Source organism: Arachis ipaensis, chromosome B1 (genome assembly GCF_059453495.1).
Source record: "Arachis ipaensis isolate K30076 ecotype BB chromosome B1, ASM5945349v1, whole genome shotgun sequence".
NCBI classification, from domain to species: domain Eukaryota; kingdom Viridiplantae; phylum Streptophyta; class Magnoliopsida; order Fabales; family Fabaceae; genus Arachis; species Arachis ipaensis.
The window spans coordinates 127,105,011-127,121,106 of NC_142436.1; the positions used below are offsets into that span (position 1 = coordinate 127,105,011).

Consider the following 16,096-nt stretch of genomic DNA (forward strand, 5'->3'; position numbering starts at 1 on the left):
CATTCTATTTTATTGTATAAATATTCTTGAATAATTTATTTTATATGTATATTTTATGTTTGTTGTATAGATATTCTTAAATAATTATTAAACGTATATTATATCTTTCGTATAAATATTTTTCAATGATTTTCTTTTTAAAACTACGTTAAAATATCGCATATATTAATAAAAATCAACAAGTTACAATACAATAGTACAATTATGAATAAAATTAATAAAATAAGAATATTGTGAATTGAATATGACAAATATTTAAATTATTATTCTTTAATAAATACTGTAATTATAATATAAAAACAAAATATGAATACAAGAACTAACATTGAAGAAGCCACGTTTATGTTCTTTATCAATAAATATGTATGGCTAAACTAATATAAAAAGTATAATGAACCAAAACAATGAAAACATAACAAGAGAAAATAGTTTCAAGGTGGATTATAGCATACAGATGCTATTTCATAAAGAGATAAAAATATTCTCATTTGTGGAATGGTTATTCGATACCTAACCCTTCTTTCCTTATGTAGGGAGCAGCTTGACAAAACTTGGCAAAGCTTGTCCCAATGATGACTAGTGATACTTGTGACGGAGTCACATGTGAGATAATAGAGCCTTGTAACCAAGTCTTCTTATAAGGAATACACGGTTTTATATATTTTAATATTGTAAGTAAAAATATTGTTCACCACTTAAATAACAATATTATTAAGTTGAGGTTTGTAATCAATAACTTTTATTTTGATATATTAAAAAACATTTATTCATTTAAAACATAATAATTAATAATTTTTTTAATGAATATATTTTGAGTTTATTAAAATAATTGTCTTGTAATGGATGCGCAATTTGACTTGTCTTGAGAAACCGGCAAGTTGTGGGAATACCAAGCCTACAGCATATGCAGCATCTTCCTCATGATGCTGCTCTGCAAGAGTTGCTTATTAGAGAAATGAGGGACAACCTTGATTGCCAGTTCCTTAACTGCCTAGCCTCAGTGCAAACAGTAACCATATCTCATGTAACAATTTAGAGGAACTGCCCCAGTGGATTTGCATCTTCCCACAGCTCCGGGATCTTCGCATTCATTAATGTCTTCCCTTGCCAATTTATACACACTGGAAATACTTGGCTGGCCTCTCACATGAAAGATGCAACAGGAAACAGGAGCAGATTAGCACAAAATTGCTCACATCTCACTCATAACTCTGAATGACTAGAAAACCAGATACATAAAAACTTAGCTTCAGCAGGAAAATTTTATATTATCTTGTTTCATATACTTCATTATGTTGGTTAAGACACTTCAATTATTCTTGGGAAAAAAATGTCCATTTTGTACTTGATTAAGCTAATATAGATTGCTTTTACAGTAAATATGTCGTACTTTTAAATTACTTATTGCAACTGTTTGCTGTTGGGGATAGTAGCAATGAAATGTATTGATACGTGTTCAAAAACCTTAGTTTATCAGAAAGGAAAGGAAATATGCATGTGAAATAATTAGTAAATTTGGTTGAAAACTTACCATTATAGTACCTTTAACAAGCGTTCTTAATAAATAATTTAGGCTAGCATTAAACAGAACAACAAAACATCTAACAATCTGTTGCACTGTTTTTTCAGTTGTTCAAACACCACTGGCCCTTCTGATTTCATTGCTAATCACGGTGTACGCTAGTCATGCAAATTTACTTCACTAAAACAGTCACACCGCAAAATCTAAAATAGAAACGGATAACACGTATAGATTGATAGTGCCATCCTGGTGGTATTAAAAGATCTGCCTAAAATTCTCATCTTCATTTACTTCCTTTCCTTCGTAGAATCCAAAAGGCTTAGACTCAAGTATGCAAAAGCTACATATAATTCAGTTCATTGGTTACTCCTAAAACATTCACCATCATCACCATCGTATACTCCATTTGCAGAAGATGCTTTCCAAAATTTTTCACTTGAAGCTGCTGCTGCCAATTGGTTGTCCATCATAAAATACTTCATGTCATTGCTTTCATGTTGCACCCTCCCAGTAATCTCCAGGCACAAACTGTTGCTTACGCCTTTGTTTGTTTGCCTATCTTTTGTAAGCTTCTTAGTGAATCCTAGGTCTACAAAAATGGGCTGTATTCTAAGACTTGGATTTGGTCTGATACGGTTCACTTCCTTTTCATTTGGTGGACGTAGTATTCTATTGTCAGACTCTAGTTCTGAAACTTCATCTTCATTCAGAAGAACCTACAAAAAGCAGACCCCTTTAAACTCTGTTCGCAGAAAACAAGTATATCAAGTGCATGTTTCATAACAGATCTTTTCTTTGCAGCGAGAAGTGAAAATTTTCTATTTTGTGTCAGAATCAATTTTATAAGAACTTCCAAAGGTAATCACTTTACAAAAGAATACATGAACTTGTTGCTAATTTGCTATAAGGGCCATTAAAGAAAGGCAGAGAAGAAAACATGTATCCTAGGTACTTTACAGTTTAGGCTAAACTACATACCAATAATTGTAGTTATAGCAAAAACAACAAAGCTTGTTTCATGAGTATTTAATGTCATCTTCAAGACTTTCATTCAGTAAACAACATAACAAATAATATGTGAAACCTCAGAGAAATGGAAAAAGCAGGATAACTTGAGATACATATTTAAATAACAGGAAAAAATATCATGGTGAAAGGTATCTATTTCTAGTCATACTCAAAGGACATAGGATAATTCATGTCATCCCGCAGTGAATCCAATTAGTAAACTTTTAAGCAGGAAGACATGGCAAAATACTAACCTTGCGTCCAACCAGATCAAAAGTCACAACCACTTTATTCCGTTTGGCTCGTTCAGCTTCTTCCATCTCCTCTTGTTTCTTCTTCAACATCTCTTTCTCCTGAAGAAAAAGAAGAAAAAATTTTATCAGACTACCAGATGTATACATCATTGCAAGTTGCATACAAGTAGTAAAATACAGTACCTCCTTTGACAACCAACTGTTTCCATCAATCTCATAATAGTCACTTTGGTCATCGATAACAGTTGTACGAGCTGCTGCATTTCGATCATATTCGACAAGCCTCTTTGCATAAGCTTCAGCAGCAGCTTCGGTATTCGATAAAGGGGGCAATGTTTCTTCCAGACCAGCGTACGAGCTGCCCTCTTTCAACACAAGTGCGCCGCAGAAATGGCAAGGCCCCTCTCCTTCTTGTTCACAAACTATTTTGCCACATGATAAGCAATTGCTGACCAGCCTGTGACGACGAGCTTGACAAGAGCACGGTCTTCCCTGCTGAAACACAATTGACCCTTTGGCTGCCTCGGCAAGCGAAATGGCTTTCCCAGCCTTCTTCTTTTTGGAATTCCCTTGGTTTCCTTTCTGTGATGTACTCGATTCACCGCCTGAAGTTGGAACCTGATTTTTCTGATTGCTGGGAACTGCATTCTTGATGGGTTCGGCATTACTTCTTTGGACTGTAACTGCTTTTGGTGCTCTCGATGATTTCTTACTTCCACCTGCAGATGCCTCAACTGAAGGTTTGACATAGGCATGCAATTGGGCAGTTGGAACATTGGATTTGGTTGTGAGTTCTAAGTGACCCCTCCGTCTTAAATATTCTTCAATCACAGGCTTCCCGGCTTCCTGACCAATTATATTCTGCAGAGGAGAATAAAGATAAAGTAATTCAGAGTTAAATCTTCTACTCAAGTGAGACACTAAAAGACACCACCCACTCATAAAAAGATAATCTCTTTTGCAAACCTACTCTACGACCAAATATTAAGGTGCCATAAAGTTTATTTTTGTACATGAAAGCCTTATGTCATAGATTTGTGACTGATTTGTAAAGCTCAGTTATGAAACAAGGTTCTTGAATCCAACTATTAGATCTCAAATTACAAGCTAAATCATGACGTTCATTGTTGACCAATATAAGAGAAATGCATTCAGCAGATGCAGACCTAATCTCATCACGAATTTTTAATCACAATTTAATGTAATCAAAATTTACACATAATCAATCAAAGAAACATCAGAAGAGCCCAAAATTGGTATTACACAGCATCCTAATCCTTCTGCAGTATAAAGTAAACATAAAATAAACTAGAAAGTAAGTTAGATTCTCAAACAAAATTAATTCATAGCAATTGAACCCTAAATCCCGTAAAACATAATTCGAAGTATATATATATATATATATATATATATATATATATATATATATATATATATATATATATATATATATATATATTCCAGCTGAAAGGAAGAGATAACTTACATCAAGGTACTCCTTAGCATCGCGAGGCTCAGCAAGGTCACAGTAAGAAACAAGTCCCTTTATAATCTCTTCATCCAAACCCAAACCCAACCCCGTCTCTATCTTCGAACACAATTCCACCAGCGCCTTCTCAAGCCACTCCCCCGCCGATCCCATTCCTCTTTATCTCTCTCCCAAAATCGCAAAATAATGATTCCCTACATCGCAGTCCTTACATAATTTATATAAGCAGTTAAGCACCCATTATGATCTTGCCACGTGAACAATCCAAGACCCACTCGAGGACCCCACTTTTTTTATGACGTGGCAATCACACTATGAACCAAGATTCTGAAAACCAGATCTTCATCGAACTACTTTACTTAATGATTTATTAATTTATTAATCCAACCAATTCAATGCGTCGGTCGAAATAATTATTTTATAATAAAATATAAATAAATACATTAAAATTATAAAACATAATTATATTCTAATATAAATTTTAAAATGGTATCTAAATTAAAAGTATTATATCATCTAAAATGTTATAATTTTTTTTAAATACAAACTAAATAATTATCCAAATATTAAAGATAAATATTAAAATTTGTTATTAATCATCAAAATTAAAAGACAAGAGTCATATTCAAGAACCTTTAACTACTTCATTGGATCACATACTCCCAAATAATAATTTTTCTATTACTCTTATTAACTTTGTTAGGAGCAATTCTTCAATTAAATAATCAAAGTACAATACAAATAATATAAAAATTAAACTACACACAGCATAAGAATTCAAAAATATGAAAAATAGCAACACAGCAAATAAACAACACTATAAAAAATAGCAACAATCAAGAACAAGAACAATAAAAATCGACGTGTACCCTATAAACTCGGAAATGAGATCAAATCGAAACTGACCAGACAATTCAAAAAAATTAGCAGAAGAGCTCAATTACGCAACTCGGTTGCAGTTTTAAATTAGTCAAACATTATCTGCAGTCCGTTACCAATAATAACGGCACTCACAATATTACTAAAAGATCGGAACAAACAAAAGAAAGCTAACACTTCACTCATCTATATAAATGAGCCAATAAGCTCGGTGAAGGACAGGTCACACAATCCACTTTATTTCTTCTTTGCATTGCTTTCTTAACACCTTATTCTAACTTGAGCGTAGGAGTGCTTTTTGCAGGTGCTCCCGCCGTGGTGTTTCATTTCGCCGAGGTGTTTCATCCTTCACCTAGAACGACGTATAACTCTCCATCGAAGCTGAACGTCAGCGGAAGGAATCTTCATACCTCGGCTGCACATAAACAGAACATTTGGCGCCCACCATGGTGCCAGAATTTATCTAACCCTACTATTTTCTTTGCCTGGCTTTTTACTTTTTTTTGCAAGATTTCCGATCCTCAAGCATGGCCGATAATGGGATCCAACAACCCACACAAGCAGAGCTCCTAGATTAGAATGCTGAGCTTCAGGCAGAAGTTCGGAGAAAAGCCGAGCTGTCTTCCACCAATAATGCTAGAAAGCATGAGGAAGGAAACTCCAAAAGCTCGGCTCAGGGCAATACAGACTCTCTGAACATCAGCCCGCCAAAGGAAAAGCTGACCTTAGACAACCCTTTCTCCGAAGAGATCACCAAGTTTCAGATGCCAAAAAACCTTGTGTTACCCACCGCCCTTGAGTTATACAAGGGGTTTGGTGATCCCCATGCTCATGTTAAGAAATTTCAATCTATGATGTTTTTTAATGGCACTAACAATGAACCTGTGATTTGTCGAGCTTTTCCAACTTATCTTGATGGTGTTGCATTACTCTGATTTTCCAAGTTGTCTGCAGGTTCAATTTCTTCTTTTGAGGAGCTAGCGAGATCTTTCATCGATTACTTTGCCGCATCAAGAATATATGTGCACGGATCAGACTACCTAGGCACAATCAGACAAGGACAACACGAAAGCCTAAAGGACTACATGACTCGATTCACTGAAGCAACCATGGAGATTCCAGACTTAGACCCGTCAGTCCACCTACACGCCCTTAAAACCCGCCTCAGACCTGGCAAGTTCCGGGAGACAATTGCGGTAACCAAACCAAAGACATTGGAAGAGTTCCGAGAAAGGGCTGCAGGTCAAATGGAGGTTGAAGAACTCCGTGAAGCTCAGAAAACGGATAGACAACCGCCCAGAAGAGAAGAGGAAAAGGCTTTCAAATTACCAAGCAAGGAATCAAAGAAATCTTTCAAGCTCACACCAAAATTCGATACTTATACCAGATTCAATACAAAGAAAGAAAAAATAATCAAAGAGATTCTCAATGCCAAAATAATAAAGTCCCCTGGCCGAGCAGGAAGTTACCAGGATCAGCGATTTGTAGACAAAAGCAAACACTGTGCTTTCCACCAGAAGTATGGACACATAACAGATGAATGCATAATTGCCAAGGACTTGTTAGAGAGATTAGCCCGACAAGGTCTCCTAGACAAGTATGTCGAAGGACGAAGAAATAGGGAAAGCACTCGGGACCGAGAAGAGCGTCAAAGAACCTCGGAAGAAAAAGATTACAGTAGATGGTCCAACCCCAATCCACCAAAGGGGGTCATACACTGCATATCCGGAGGATTCGCTGGGGGAGGTGAGACAAATGCGGCACAAAAACGAAGTTACCGGGCAATGCTGGCAATTGAAGAAACAGTACCCCAAAGAAAGGTGGATACAATAGAACCCAAAATAACTTTCATCCAGGCCGACCTATCCTCACCAGGCCCAAACCTCGACGACCCAGTAGTGATTTCCATCCAAACAGGAGAGTTGTTGGTAAGAAAGGTCCTCCTGGACCTAGGTAGTAGCGCTGATGTCCTATTTTATTCTACTTTCCAAAAAATAAAAGTATCTAAAAAAACTATGCAACCTTCATCCAGAGAACTGGTTGGGTTCTCTGGGGAAATGGTCCCAATAAAAGGCTACATATGGTTAAAAACGACAATGGAAAATACCCCATTATCAAGGACCATTGATGTCCAATACCTTATAGTTGACTGCCCCAGTCTTTACAATATTATCCTTAAAAAAAGACCTGCTCTGAACACATTCAGAGCAGTGGTATCTACTTTACATCTATGTGTTAAGTTTCAGGTACAAGATGGTGATATACCATTATTTTATGATATATTTTGGACTGAATTGAGTGAGTTTTATCAACTATTCTCACACTTATTCATGTAAATTGCATGTTTTTAAGCTTCCTTCCTAATTTCGTGCTATGATTGAAAACATGCTTCCTAAGCCTTAAAATTATTAATTTTTAATCCTCCTCTATTACCATTCGAAACCGTGATGTGTTTGTTAAGTGTTTTCAGGTTTATAGGGCATGAATGGCTTAAAGGAGAAAGATGAAGCAGGTTAAAGTGGAAGGAACAAAAGAAATTGAAGAGTTGAGAAGCGAGGAGCGACGCGCATGCATGGCTGACGCGTGCGCGTGACTAGGAGCGTCGTTAAGCAACGTGTACGCGTGGCCGACGCGTACGCGTGACAGAGCGTCACGTGCTGCACTTAACAGAACTCGTTGGGGGCAATTTCTGGGCTGATTTGAACCCAGATTCAAGCCTGAAAACACAGACTAGAGGCAGGGATGGAGCTGAGACTGACTACACTTTCACTTTCACTTTAGTTTTTTATTGGTTTTTGAATTCTAGTGAGAGAAACTCCTACTTCTCTCTATGGTTTTGACATTCTTAGTTTTATCTTCGAATTGGATTTTGAGAGAGCTAAGGCTATCTTCATTCCTCATCATTTTGTTCCTAGTTTCTTCTTAAATTTCCTTATTTACTCTTTTCCATTTGATTATTGAATTCATGTTTGATCTTGTCACTTTTGAATCTTATTAATGCATTGGAGTATTTTTATATTTATTTTTATTACTTGGTTGATTCATGTTAATTATTGTTCGTGCCAATTTTGATTTAATTAATTTTTCATAATTATCATGTCTTTTATTTACTCCTATTATGTGTTTATGAAAATGGCATTCATGTTAATGGAGTAAAACTCCCAACTTGGTTGGGGGTTGGGTAACTGGAAACCCTTGAATTGTGATACTCAAGTATTAATCTGTAATTGGGGATTGCTGGCTAACTTGATTTTCACCAACTCTAGTCCTTCCCCATGAAGTGACTAGGACTTGTGAGTCAGAGTTAGTGATAGCCACTTGACTTTCCTTCAACTGTTAGAGGATAACTAAGTGGGAGCAATGAACCTTTACTATTATACTTGGGAAAGACAACAAGGATAGAAACTCCAATTCTCTCCCCTAACCAAGGCCTTTTATTTTAAATACATATCACCTCTTATTATTCATTCATTGCTTTAATTCCTAGCCATTTATTTCTCCGTTCTCAAATTCAGAAAATATTCAGAAAAATCCTAACCAATAATTTGCATCTCGTGTCAACTCTGAGGGAAACGACTCGGGATTCTACTCACGGTTATTTATTATTAATTGTGACATAATTTAAATTGATAGTGAAAATTTCATCGGTCAAGACTGTACTTGCAACGCTGTTTTAGAAAATATTTTTCAGGAATTCTTAACCGGCATTTTTCCTCCCATCAGATGGCAGGATAGCAACAATACACTCAGATCAACAACAAGCTCGGTAATGTTACAATGCAAGCCTAAAAGGGGCCAACACAGGAGGAAAACCTCAACAAGAAATGTAGGCCGTCCACAGCATAAACGAAGTACTATCACTAGTAGAACTCAATCCTCGGGAAGATCCCCAGGAAAGACCTCAACCAGTAGATGAACTCCAAAGGGTTCCTCTGACCTCAAAGGTAGAACAGTTTACGTATATTGGCCGAGCTCTTGAAGGAGAGGAAAAATCAAAATTAATAAAGGTACTACAAGACAATGCCAACTTGTTCGCTTGGACCCCATCAGACATGCCATGGATAGACCCGAGCGTCATTTGCCACAAATTCGCCATCGACAGAACAATCCGACCCATGGCTCAGAAGAAAAGAAACCTCAGAGCGGAAAAGGAGAAGGCAGCCCTGGAAGAGACAATGAAGCTCCTTAATGCTGGCTTCATCAAAGAGATCCGCTTCACCACATGGCTCTCAAATGTGGTAATGGTAAGAAAGAACTCAGGTAAATGGCGCATGTGCGTCGACTTTACAAATCTTAACAAGGCATGTCCAAAAGATACTTACCCATTGCCTTGTATTGACAAACTAGTAGATAATGCTTCTGGGTTTAAAAGCTGAAGCTTCATGGATGCATACTCTGGTTATAACCAGATTCTTATGCATCCAAAAGACCAAAGCAAAACAGCTTTCATAACAGAACATGGGAATTTTTGTTATAAGGTAATGCCATTTGGCCTAAAGAATGCAGGTGCAACATATCAAAGACTAATGGACAAGGTATTCCATCAGCAAATAGGTTAGAATATGGAGATCTATGTAGATGACATGGTGGCCAAGACTCCATCAGAAGGATCACACTGTGACAACCTAGAGGAAATATTCAAATAGATCCGAGCATATAATATGAGACTCAATCCAAAGAAATGTCCTTTTGGGGTACAAAGAGGAAAATTCCTCGGGTTTATGCTGACTTCACTCGGGATTGAGGTGAACCCCAAAAAATGTGAGGCAATACTCAACATGGCAAGTTCGAAATCAATCAAAGAAGTACAACAGTTAGCAGGAAGGGTAGCCGCACTATCACGATTTCTGCCCGCAGTATGAAACCGATTATACCACTTCTTCCAGACGATCTCCAAGAATAAAAAGTTTGAATGGACCAAAGAATGTCAAACAGCATTTTCCGAGCTTAAGGCTATCCTATCCTCACCACCAGTACTTGATGATTGGACTTTTGATGGTTTTAGAATTTCACTAATGAAATCTCGTTGTAAAGTATAGTTTCTAAACCAACATAAGTCCTTTCATACAAAAATTGTGTTTGTCACTAAAACAAACCCCTAAATTTTATAAACCGAAGTATTGGAACCTCGGGTCGTTCTCCCTAGGAATTGCAATAAAGTGTTCTTGTTATTGGTTATGGAGTATGTTTTGGGGTTTTGGGATAAGAGACATGAAATGTAAATGGCAATGAAAATAAGCTAATAACTAAAAAGACCTTGGCAAGGTTTGGTGGTCAAGGATCTTTATCCTAATCACTAACCACAACATGAGAATTGGCAAGGACCAACCCCACTAAGTCATCCTCTAACTAATAAAGGAAAGTTAAGTGAGCTATGTCAATCCAAGACCATAAGTCCTAGTTCTCCACCAAATCAATTAGTGAGATCTAGCGTTAATGGCTCCCAATCATCAATCACTTGGACATTAGTAACTCAAGAGTTCCTAAGTTACCTTCCCAAGCTAAGAACATAAAATTCTACTCTAAAACCCAAACAAGTATTTTATCAAACACTTGGAAGGCATAAAAGGAAAGCATAGTAAAATTGTAAGGAAAGTAAATCTACACTACTCAATTGCAAGGAATTAAACAACAACAAATCAAATGAACAATAAAGGAACATGAATCATAAATTGCATTAAAGGAAAATAGAAGAAACAAAAGTGCATCAACATAAAAGTAGAGAATCACAAGAATGAAATACAAAATTAGAAAGAGGAAAGGTAGAAGAAGAAGAATTGCAAAGAGAAAAGTAAATCAAAGTATGAAATTAAACTAGATCTAAGAGTCCCTAATCTAGATCTAACCTACTCCTAATTCTAGAGAGAAGAGAGAGCTTCTCTCTCTAAAACTAACTAAAAGCATGTGAAAAACTAAAATAAAACCTAACTAATGACTAGATGTCTCATCCCTCTTCAATTCTTGGGTCAAATAGCATTAGAAATGAGTTGGATTGGGCCCACAAGGCTTTTGAATTCGCTGGCCACTAATTTGCTTTTAATGATTCACGTGAAAATCGGTGCGTGCGTGCCCCCTAAACATGATGCAACTATGGCAAATCTTATATCGTTTCGAAGCTCCGGATGTTAGCTTTCCAACGCAACTGAAACCGCATCATTTGAACCTCTGTAGCTCAAGTTATGGTCAATTAAGTGCGAAGAGGTCGGCTTGACAGCTTTTGCAATTCCTTCATTTCTTCATGAGTTCTCCATTTTTTTACATGCTTTTCCTTCATTCCCTTGATCCAATCTTTGCCTCCTAAATCTGAAATCACTTAACAAACATATCAAGGCATCTAATGGAATCAAGGTGAATTAAGATTAAACAATTAAGGGTCTAAAAAGCATGTTTTCACTCTTACGCACAATTAAAGGAGAATTTACAAAACCATGCTATTTCATTGAATAAATGTGGGAAAAGATGATAAAACCCGCTAAATTCAACACAAGATAAACCCTAAATATGGGGTTTATCAGTACTACAAAGTCCAGATATCGGCAAACCTTTGTATTTGTACTTATCTATTTCTAATCATTCTGTAAGTTCAGTTCTTGTTATCGAGACAGGAAAGGCACAAAAACCAGTTACTTCGTTAGTAGAGTCATGCAACTAACTGAAAAAAAGTATCCCAGAATAGAAAAATTGGCCCTAGCATTGGTAACAATAGCAAGGAGGCTAAGGCAATACTTCCAGATCCACACAATAGTCATAAGGATGAACCAACCATTATGGTAGATACTGACAAAGCCAGAATTGGCAGGACGGCTGACCAAATGGTCCATCGAACTTTCTGAGTTTGATATTCAGTTTCAATCAAGACCAACTCTGAAATCACAGATCTTGGCAGACTTTGTTTCTGAACTTACCGCCAATGAGCAACATGACGAATAGGTTTGGAAGTTACAGGTGGATGGAGCATCAAACCGCGAGGAGAGCAGAGCTGGGATAGTACTAAAGGAAGGAGAAACAGTAATGGCCGAACAATTACTTCAATTCCACTTCTCGGCGAGCAACAACCAAGCCGAGTATGAGGCGCTCATAGCAAGTCTAAAGCTCACCCTCAGTTTCCATGTACACTGCCTAACAGTATACTGTGATTCCCTGTTGGTAGTTCAGCAAATCAAAGGAGACTTCCAAGTAAAAGATCTTCTGTTAGAGCGGTATTGGCTCATAGCAAAAGATCTTATTTCAAAGTTTGATGAATTTATTATATTGCATGTGCATAGAGAGAAGAACACTAGAGTAGATATATTGTCCAAACTCGCCGCTACTAAAGCAAACACACACACATCGGCACTAGCACAACTTACACTAGAAAATCCTAGTATCGAATCACTGTGCATAATGAACAACACTCATACAAATGACTCGAGAATGCCTTTTCTTGAGTATATTAGTACAGAGACCATTCCCAGAAATGAGACTAATCCTCAAATCTTTTAGATGAAAAGCAAGTTTTTATACAACTGTGGCAGGAGAAATATACAGACGTGGTTTCTCACAACCACTACTAAAATGCCTCGGCAAGGACGAAGGCAACGAAGTCATGACCGAGGTCCACGAGGGTGTGTGTGGTAACCATATAGGAGGACGAGCACTGGCGGCCAAAATTGTCCGAACAGGATATTACTGGCCAACACTGAAAATGGACTGCATAGCAAAGGTAAAAACATGTGACAACTATCAAAAGCATGCCGCTATTTCAATGAAGCCTGCCGAAGTGTTACACAACATGGAGGTAAGCTGGCCTTTCTATAGATGGGGACTCGATATCCTCGGTCCATTCCCAAAAGCACCAGGACAGGTACAATTTCTTTTAGTTTCAATAGATTATTTCTCAAAATGGATAAAAGCATAGCCATTAGCAAGAATAACAGCCGAAAAGGTACAGTCTTTCATATGGAAAAATATCATATGTAGATTTGGAATACCTAAAGAAATAATATCGGATAACGGTAGGCAAATTGAAAATAGTAAACTTGCATCATTCTTGAAAAACTTTAACATACAACATCATTTTAGCTCGGTCGAGTACCCACAAACAAATGGGTAGGCCGAAGCTGCTAACCGAGTAATCTTGCAGGCAATGAAAAAGGCTCATCGATGCGAAAGGTGAATGGGCAGACTTGATCCCAGAAATATTGTGGAGCTATAACATGACAATACAAACCACTACAGGCGAGACTCCATTCAAATTGGTATATGGAACGGAGGCACTAATACCAATTAAGGTCGGCATCACTACCTTAAGGGCTGAGCTATACAGCCAAAGCCACAATATTGACACAAGGAAAGCCGAACTAGACCTCACGGAGGAAGATAGAGAAATTGTAGCTATAAAACAAAGAGCAATGAAGCAACTTATTGAAAGACAACATAACAAGAAAGTGGTACCCAGAACATTCAATGAAGGAGACTTCGTCCTCAGAAGAACAGAGGAAGCAAGACGACCTCCATCACATGGAAAACTCGCAGCAAACTGGGAAGGACCATTCCTAGTTACAAAAGTACTCGGAATGGGGGCTTACCAGCTACAAATACCAAAAGGCGACTCATTATTGGGAAACTAGAATATTTCTTCACTAAAGTTGTATAGATTGTAAACTTTTCAATCAGCAGATGAAGGTACTCTTTTTTCTCCCTTAGTGGTTTTTTCCCAAATACAGATTTTACCTAAGGAGGGTTTTAATGAGGCCAGACACCCAATATGTCAATTTTCAATTATTACAAGGACAGAGAGTTTACTGACGTATGAATAAACGATCTCTTATTCCTATTCTACTTTCAAACAATTGCGCAAATGCAAATAAACAGTAGTCAAACTTGCATACTTCTAAATATCAAAATATCCAACGTTCAACCTGTTGAGCTTAAAAAACTTGAATTCTTTGTGATGATCAAACATTATTATTAATATATTAATTAGAAAAATTATAAAATTATTATTCTCAAATTGTTTAGCTAATGGATTTTGGTTAGTGTGCAGTTTTAGCATTGGGCCAGAATTTGATCAAGCCCATATTAGATCAATAATGAACAGCCTTGTGAAAATCTATTTTGAATCAAAAGCTAATTGGGCTAGGAAACCAATGTGTAGCCCAAAACAATCTTTTTGATAGAACAACAAAGCCTTTGGTCCAAAATTGAAGAAAGAAGGGATGGAAAGAGAAGTGGTTCGGTTACCCATTCTCTTTTGATGGTGGAATTCAAATTTTAATTAAATTGAATGCATGTATTGGTTACTGGAACACAAAATTCAATTTAATTAAATGCTCACATAGGTAACCGAAGTCCACAATTCAATTTCATTTAATTTTACATTGAATGCTTTGTTTCTTCCCTCTCTTCTCTCTCTTTGTTGTTTCGGTTGTCACTTCACTCAGGAAAGAAGAGTGAACAAGTTATCAGATAAAAGAGAAGTACAAAGAAAACAGTGAAGCTATGAAGAAGAAAAAGGCTAGGTTGATGATGGTTTTTGAATAAGGAAGATCCGAAGCATGGTGTGGCTAAGATCTTTGCCATTGAAGGCAAGATTTCAAGAAGAAGCTTCAAGATCTTCATGCCAAGAATAGACAAAATCCATCTCAGTCAGAGAAGAAGATCTCAGTGGGTAAAGCTCATTTCTATTTTTATTCATCCAAGAGAGAAGGTAGCTACTGGAGCTATGAAGAGGAAGAAGCAAATATAGAAAAGAAGGAGCTGTCAAAGATCAGAGGTTCATCAAGGATCAGTGTTCTTTCTTGGAGCCAAAGTCAAGATCAAAGGCTCAGATTGAAGAAGCTTGATGAAAAGGGTTGAGAAAGGTACATGCATGTTGATTTGATTTCAGTTTTCCCTCTCTCTTCTCTCTGTCCGAACTGGCTGTGTGTTGGAGAAGATGTTGGTAGCTTGGTTGAACTGATTTCAACCTTGGAAGCTTCCCCTTTTATAATAAAGGTGAACGGCCAAGGGTTGAAGCAAGGAGAGTAAGCACAGAGTTCTCATAGCTACCCGAAGCTAACAGAGTTCTTCTCCTTTAATGAGTTTTATTTTGTTTTCTTTTCTTTAGTTTTGTCTGTCTGAGTCTCATGGTAAAAGGAAAATAGAGTGAGGTTTATAAGAAAAATACAGTGAGAGGAAAAAAGGCAGTGACCAAAATTAAAAAAAAAACATAGATGTCTAATAGTTTCTTTGTACATCTGTTTGTTGTGTTTCATGATCTTGTGGGATTCCCTTGCAAGTTGGATTAGCAATTTGCGGTTGAAAGCTTGGTAGGTGTCCAAGTCAAGTTCAGATTTGGGGATAGAATCTGGATTTATCCCAAATAGGAATGGGTAGTTCCTAGGAAAGAATTGGTACATGTAATCTAATGATTATAGTGAAATTCTGTCACAGTTGTGATGGAGACTAGATGTAGGCTACATTGCACTTAGTAGCTGAACTAGGATACTTTTGGGTGTGATTCTCTCTTTCTCTTCTACTCCTATTCTGTTTCTGTTGCATAGGAGACAAAAATGAAAAATATCTCCTAACTGGTTACGAGACAAAAAGAAAATGTCTCTTGACTAGTTATGAGACAAAAACAGAAATATCTCCTAAAGTTTCGTTGAAAAGGCAGCAATTAATACTCAGCAAAGTGGGGCTAAGATTCAACCCCCCTTCTCTTAGCCACTGATTACCATCAATTGGTATCAGAGCTTGGTCTCAAAGAGATTAAGCTTTGCAGCATGGAGAAAAGATCCTGATGGCGGCTAACTGTGGCTCAAATCTGGTGGCATACACTTTGACAGAAGAGCAGTCAAACAACAGACTTCTATTCTTTAATGGAAAGAACTACAGTTACTGGAAGAAAAGAATGAAGATATTTGTTCAATCAGTAGATTACAGACTTTGAAAGATAATCCTGGAGGGTCCACGATTTCCAAC

General features: G+C 37.1%; 3 protein-coding genes across 3 annotated transcripts; 2 read left to right on the plus strand and 1 right to left on the minus strand.

Annotated features, from left to right (window-relative positions):
- Window positions 1–1,514: 1,514 nt before the first annotated feature.
- Window positions 1,515–4,469, minus strand: LOC107633236 (transcription regulator/ zinc ion binding protein). Its single transcript, XM_088501702.1, has 4 exons — window positions 4,271–4,469; window positions 2,968–3,645; window positions 2,785–2,883; window positions 1,515–2,238 (listed from the first exon to the last, which is right to left on the minus strand). Exons 1-4 carry the CDS (start codon window positions 4,424–4,426, stop codon window positions 1,879–1,881), a joined length of 1,293 nt encoding a protein of 430 aa, XP_088357828.1. The 5' UTR covers window positions 4,427–4,469; the 3' UTR covers window positions 1,515–1,878.
- Window positions 4,470–6,237: 1,768 nt separating this feature from the next.
- LOC148578308 (uncharacterized) lies at window positions 6,238–7,280 on the plus strand. The gene is made up of 2 exons (XM_088503002.1): window positions 6,238–7,080; window positions 7,185–7,280. Exons 1-2 carry the CDS (start codon window positions 6,238–6,240, stop codon window positions 7,278–7,280), a joined length of 939 nt encoding a protein of 312 aa, XP_088359128.1.
- Window positions 7,281–12,163: 4,883 nt separating this feature from the next.
- On the plus strand, window positions 12,164–13,761 carry LOC148578309 (uncharacterized). Its single transcript, XM_088503003.1, has 4 exons — window positions 12,164–12,515; window positions 12,667–12,929; window positions 13,050–13,146; window positions 13,370–13,761. Exons 1-4 carry the CDS (start codon window positions 12,164–12,166, stop codon window positions 13,759–13,761), a joined length of 1,104 nt encoding a protein of 367 aa, XP_088359129.1.
- The last annotated feature ends 2,335 nt before the right edge of the window (window positions 13,762–16,096 follow it).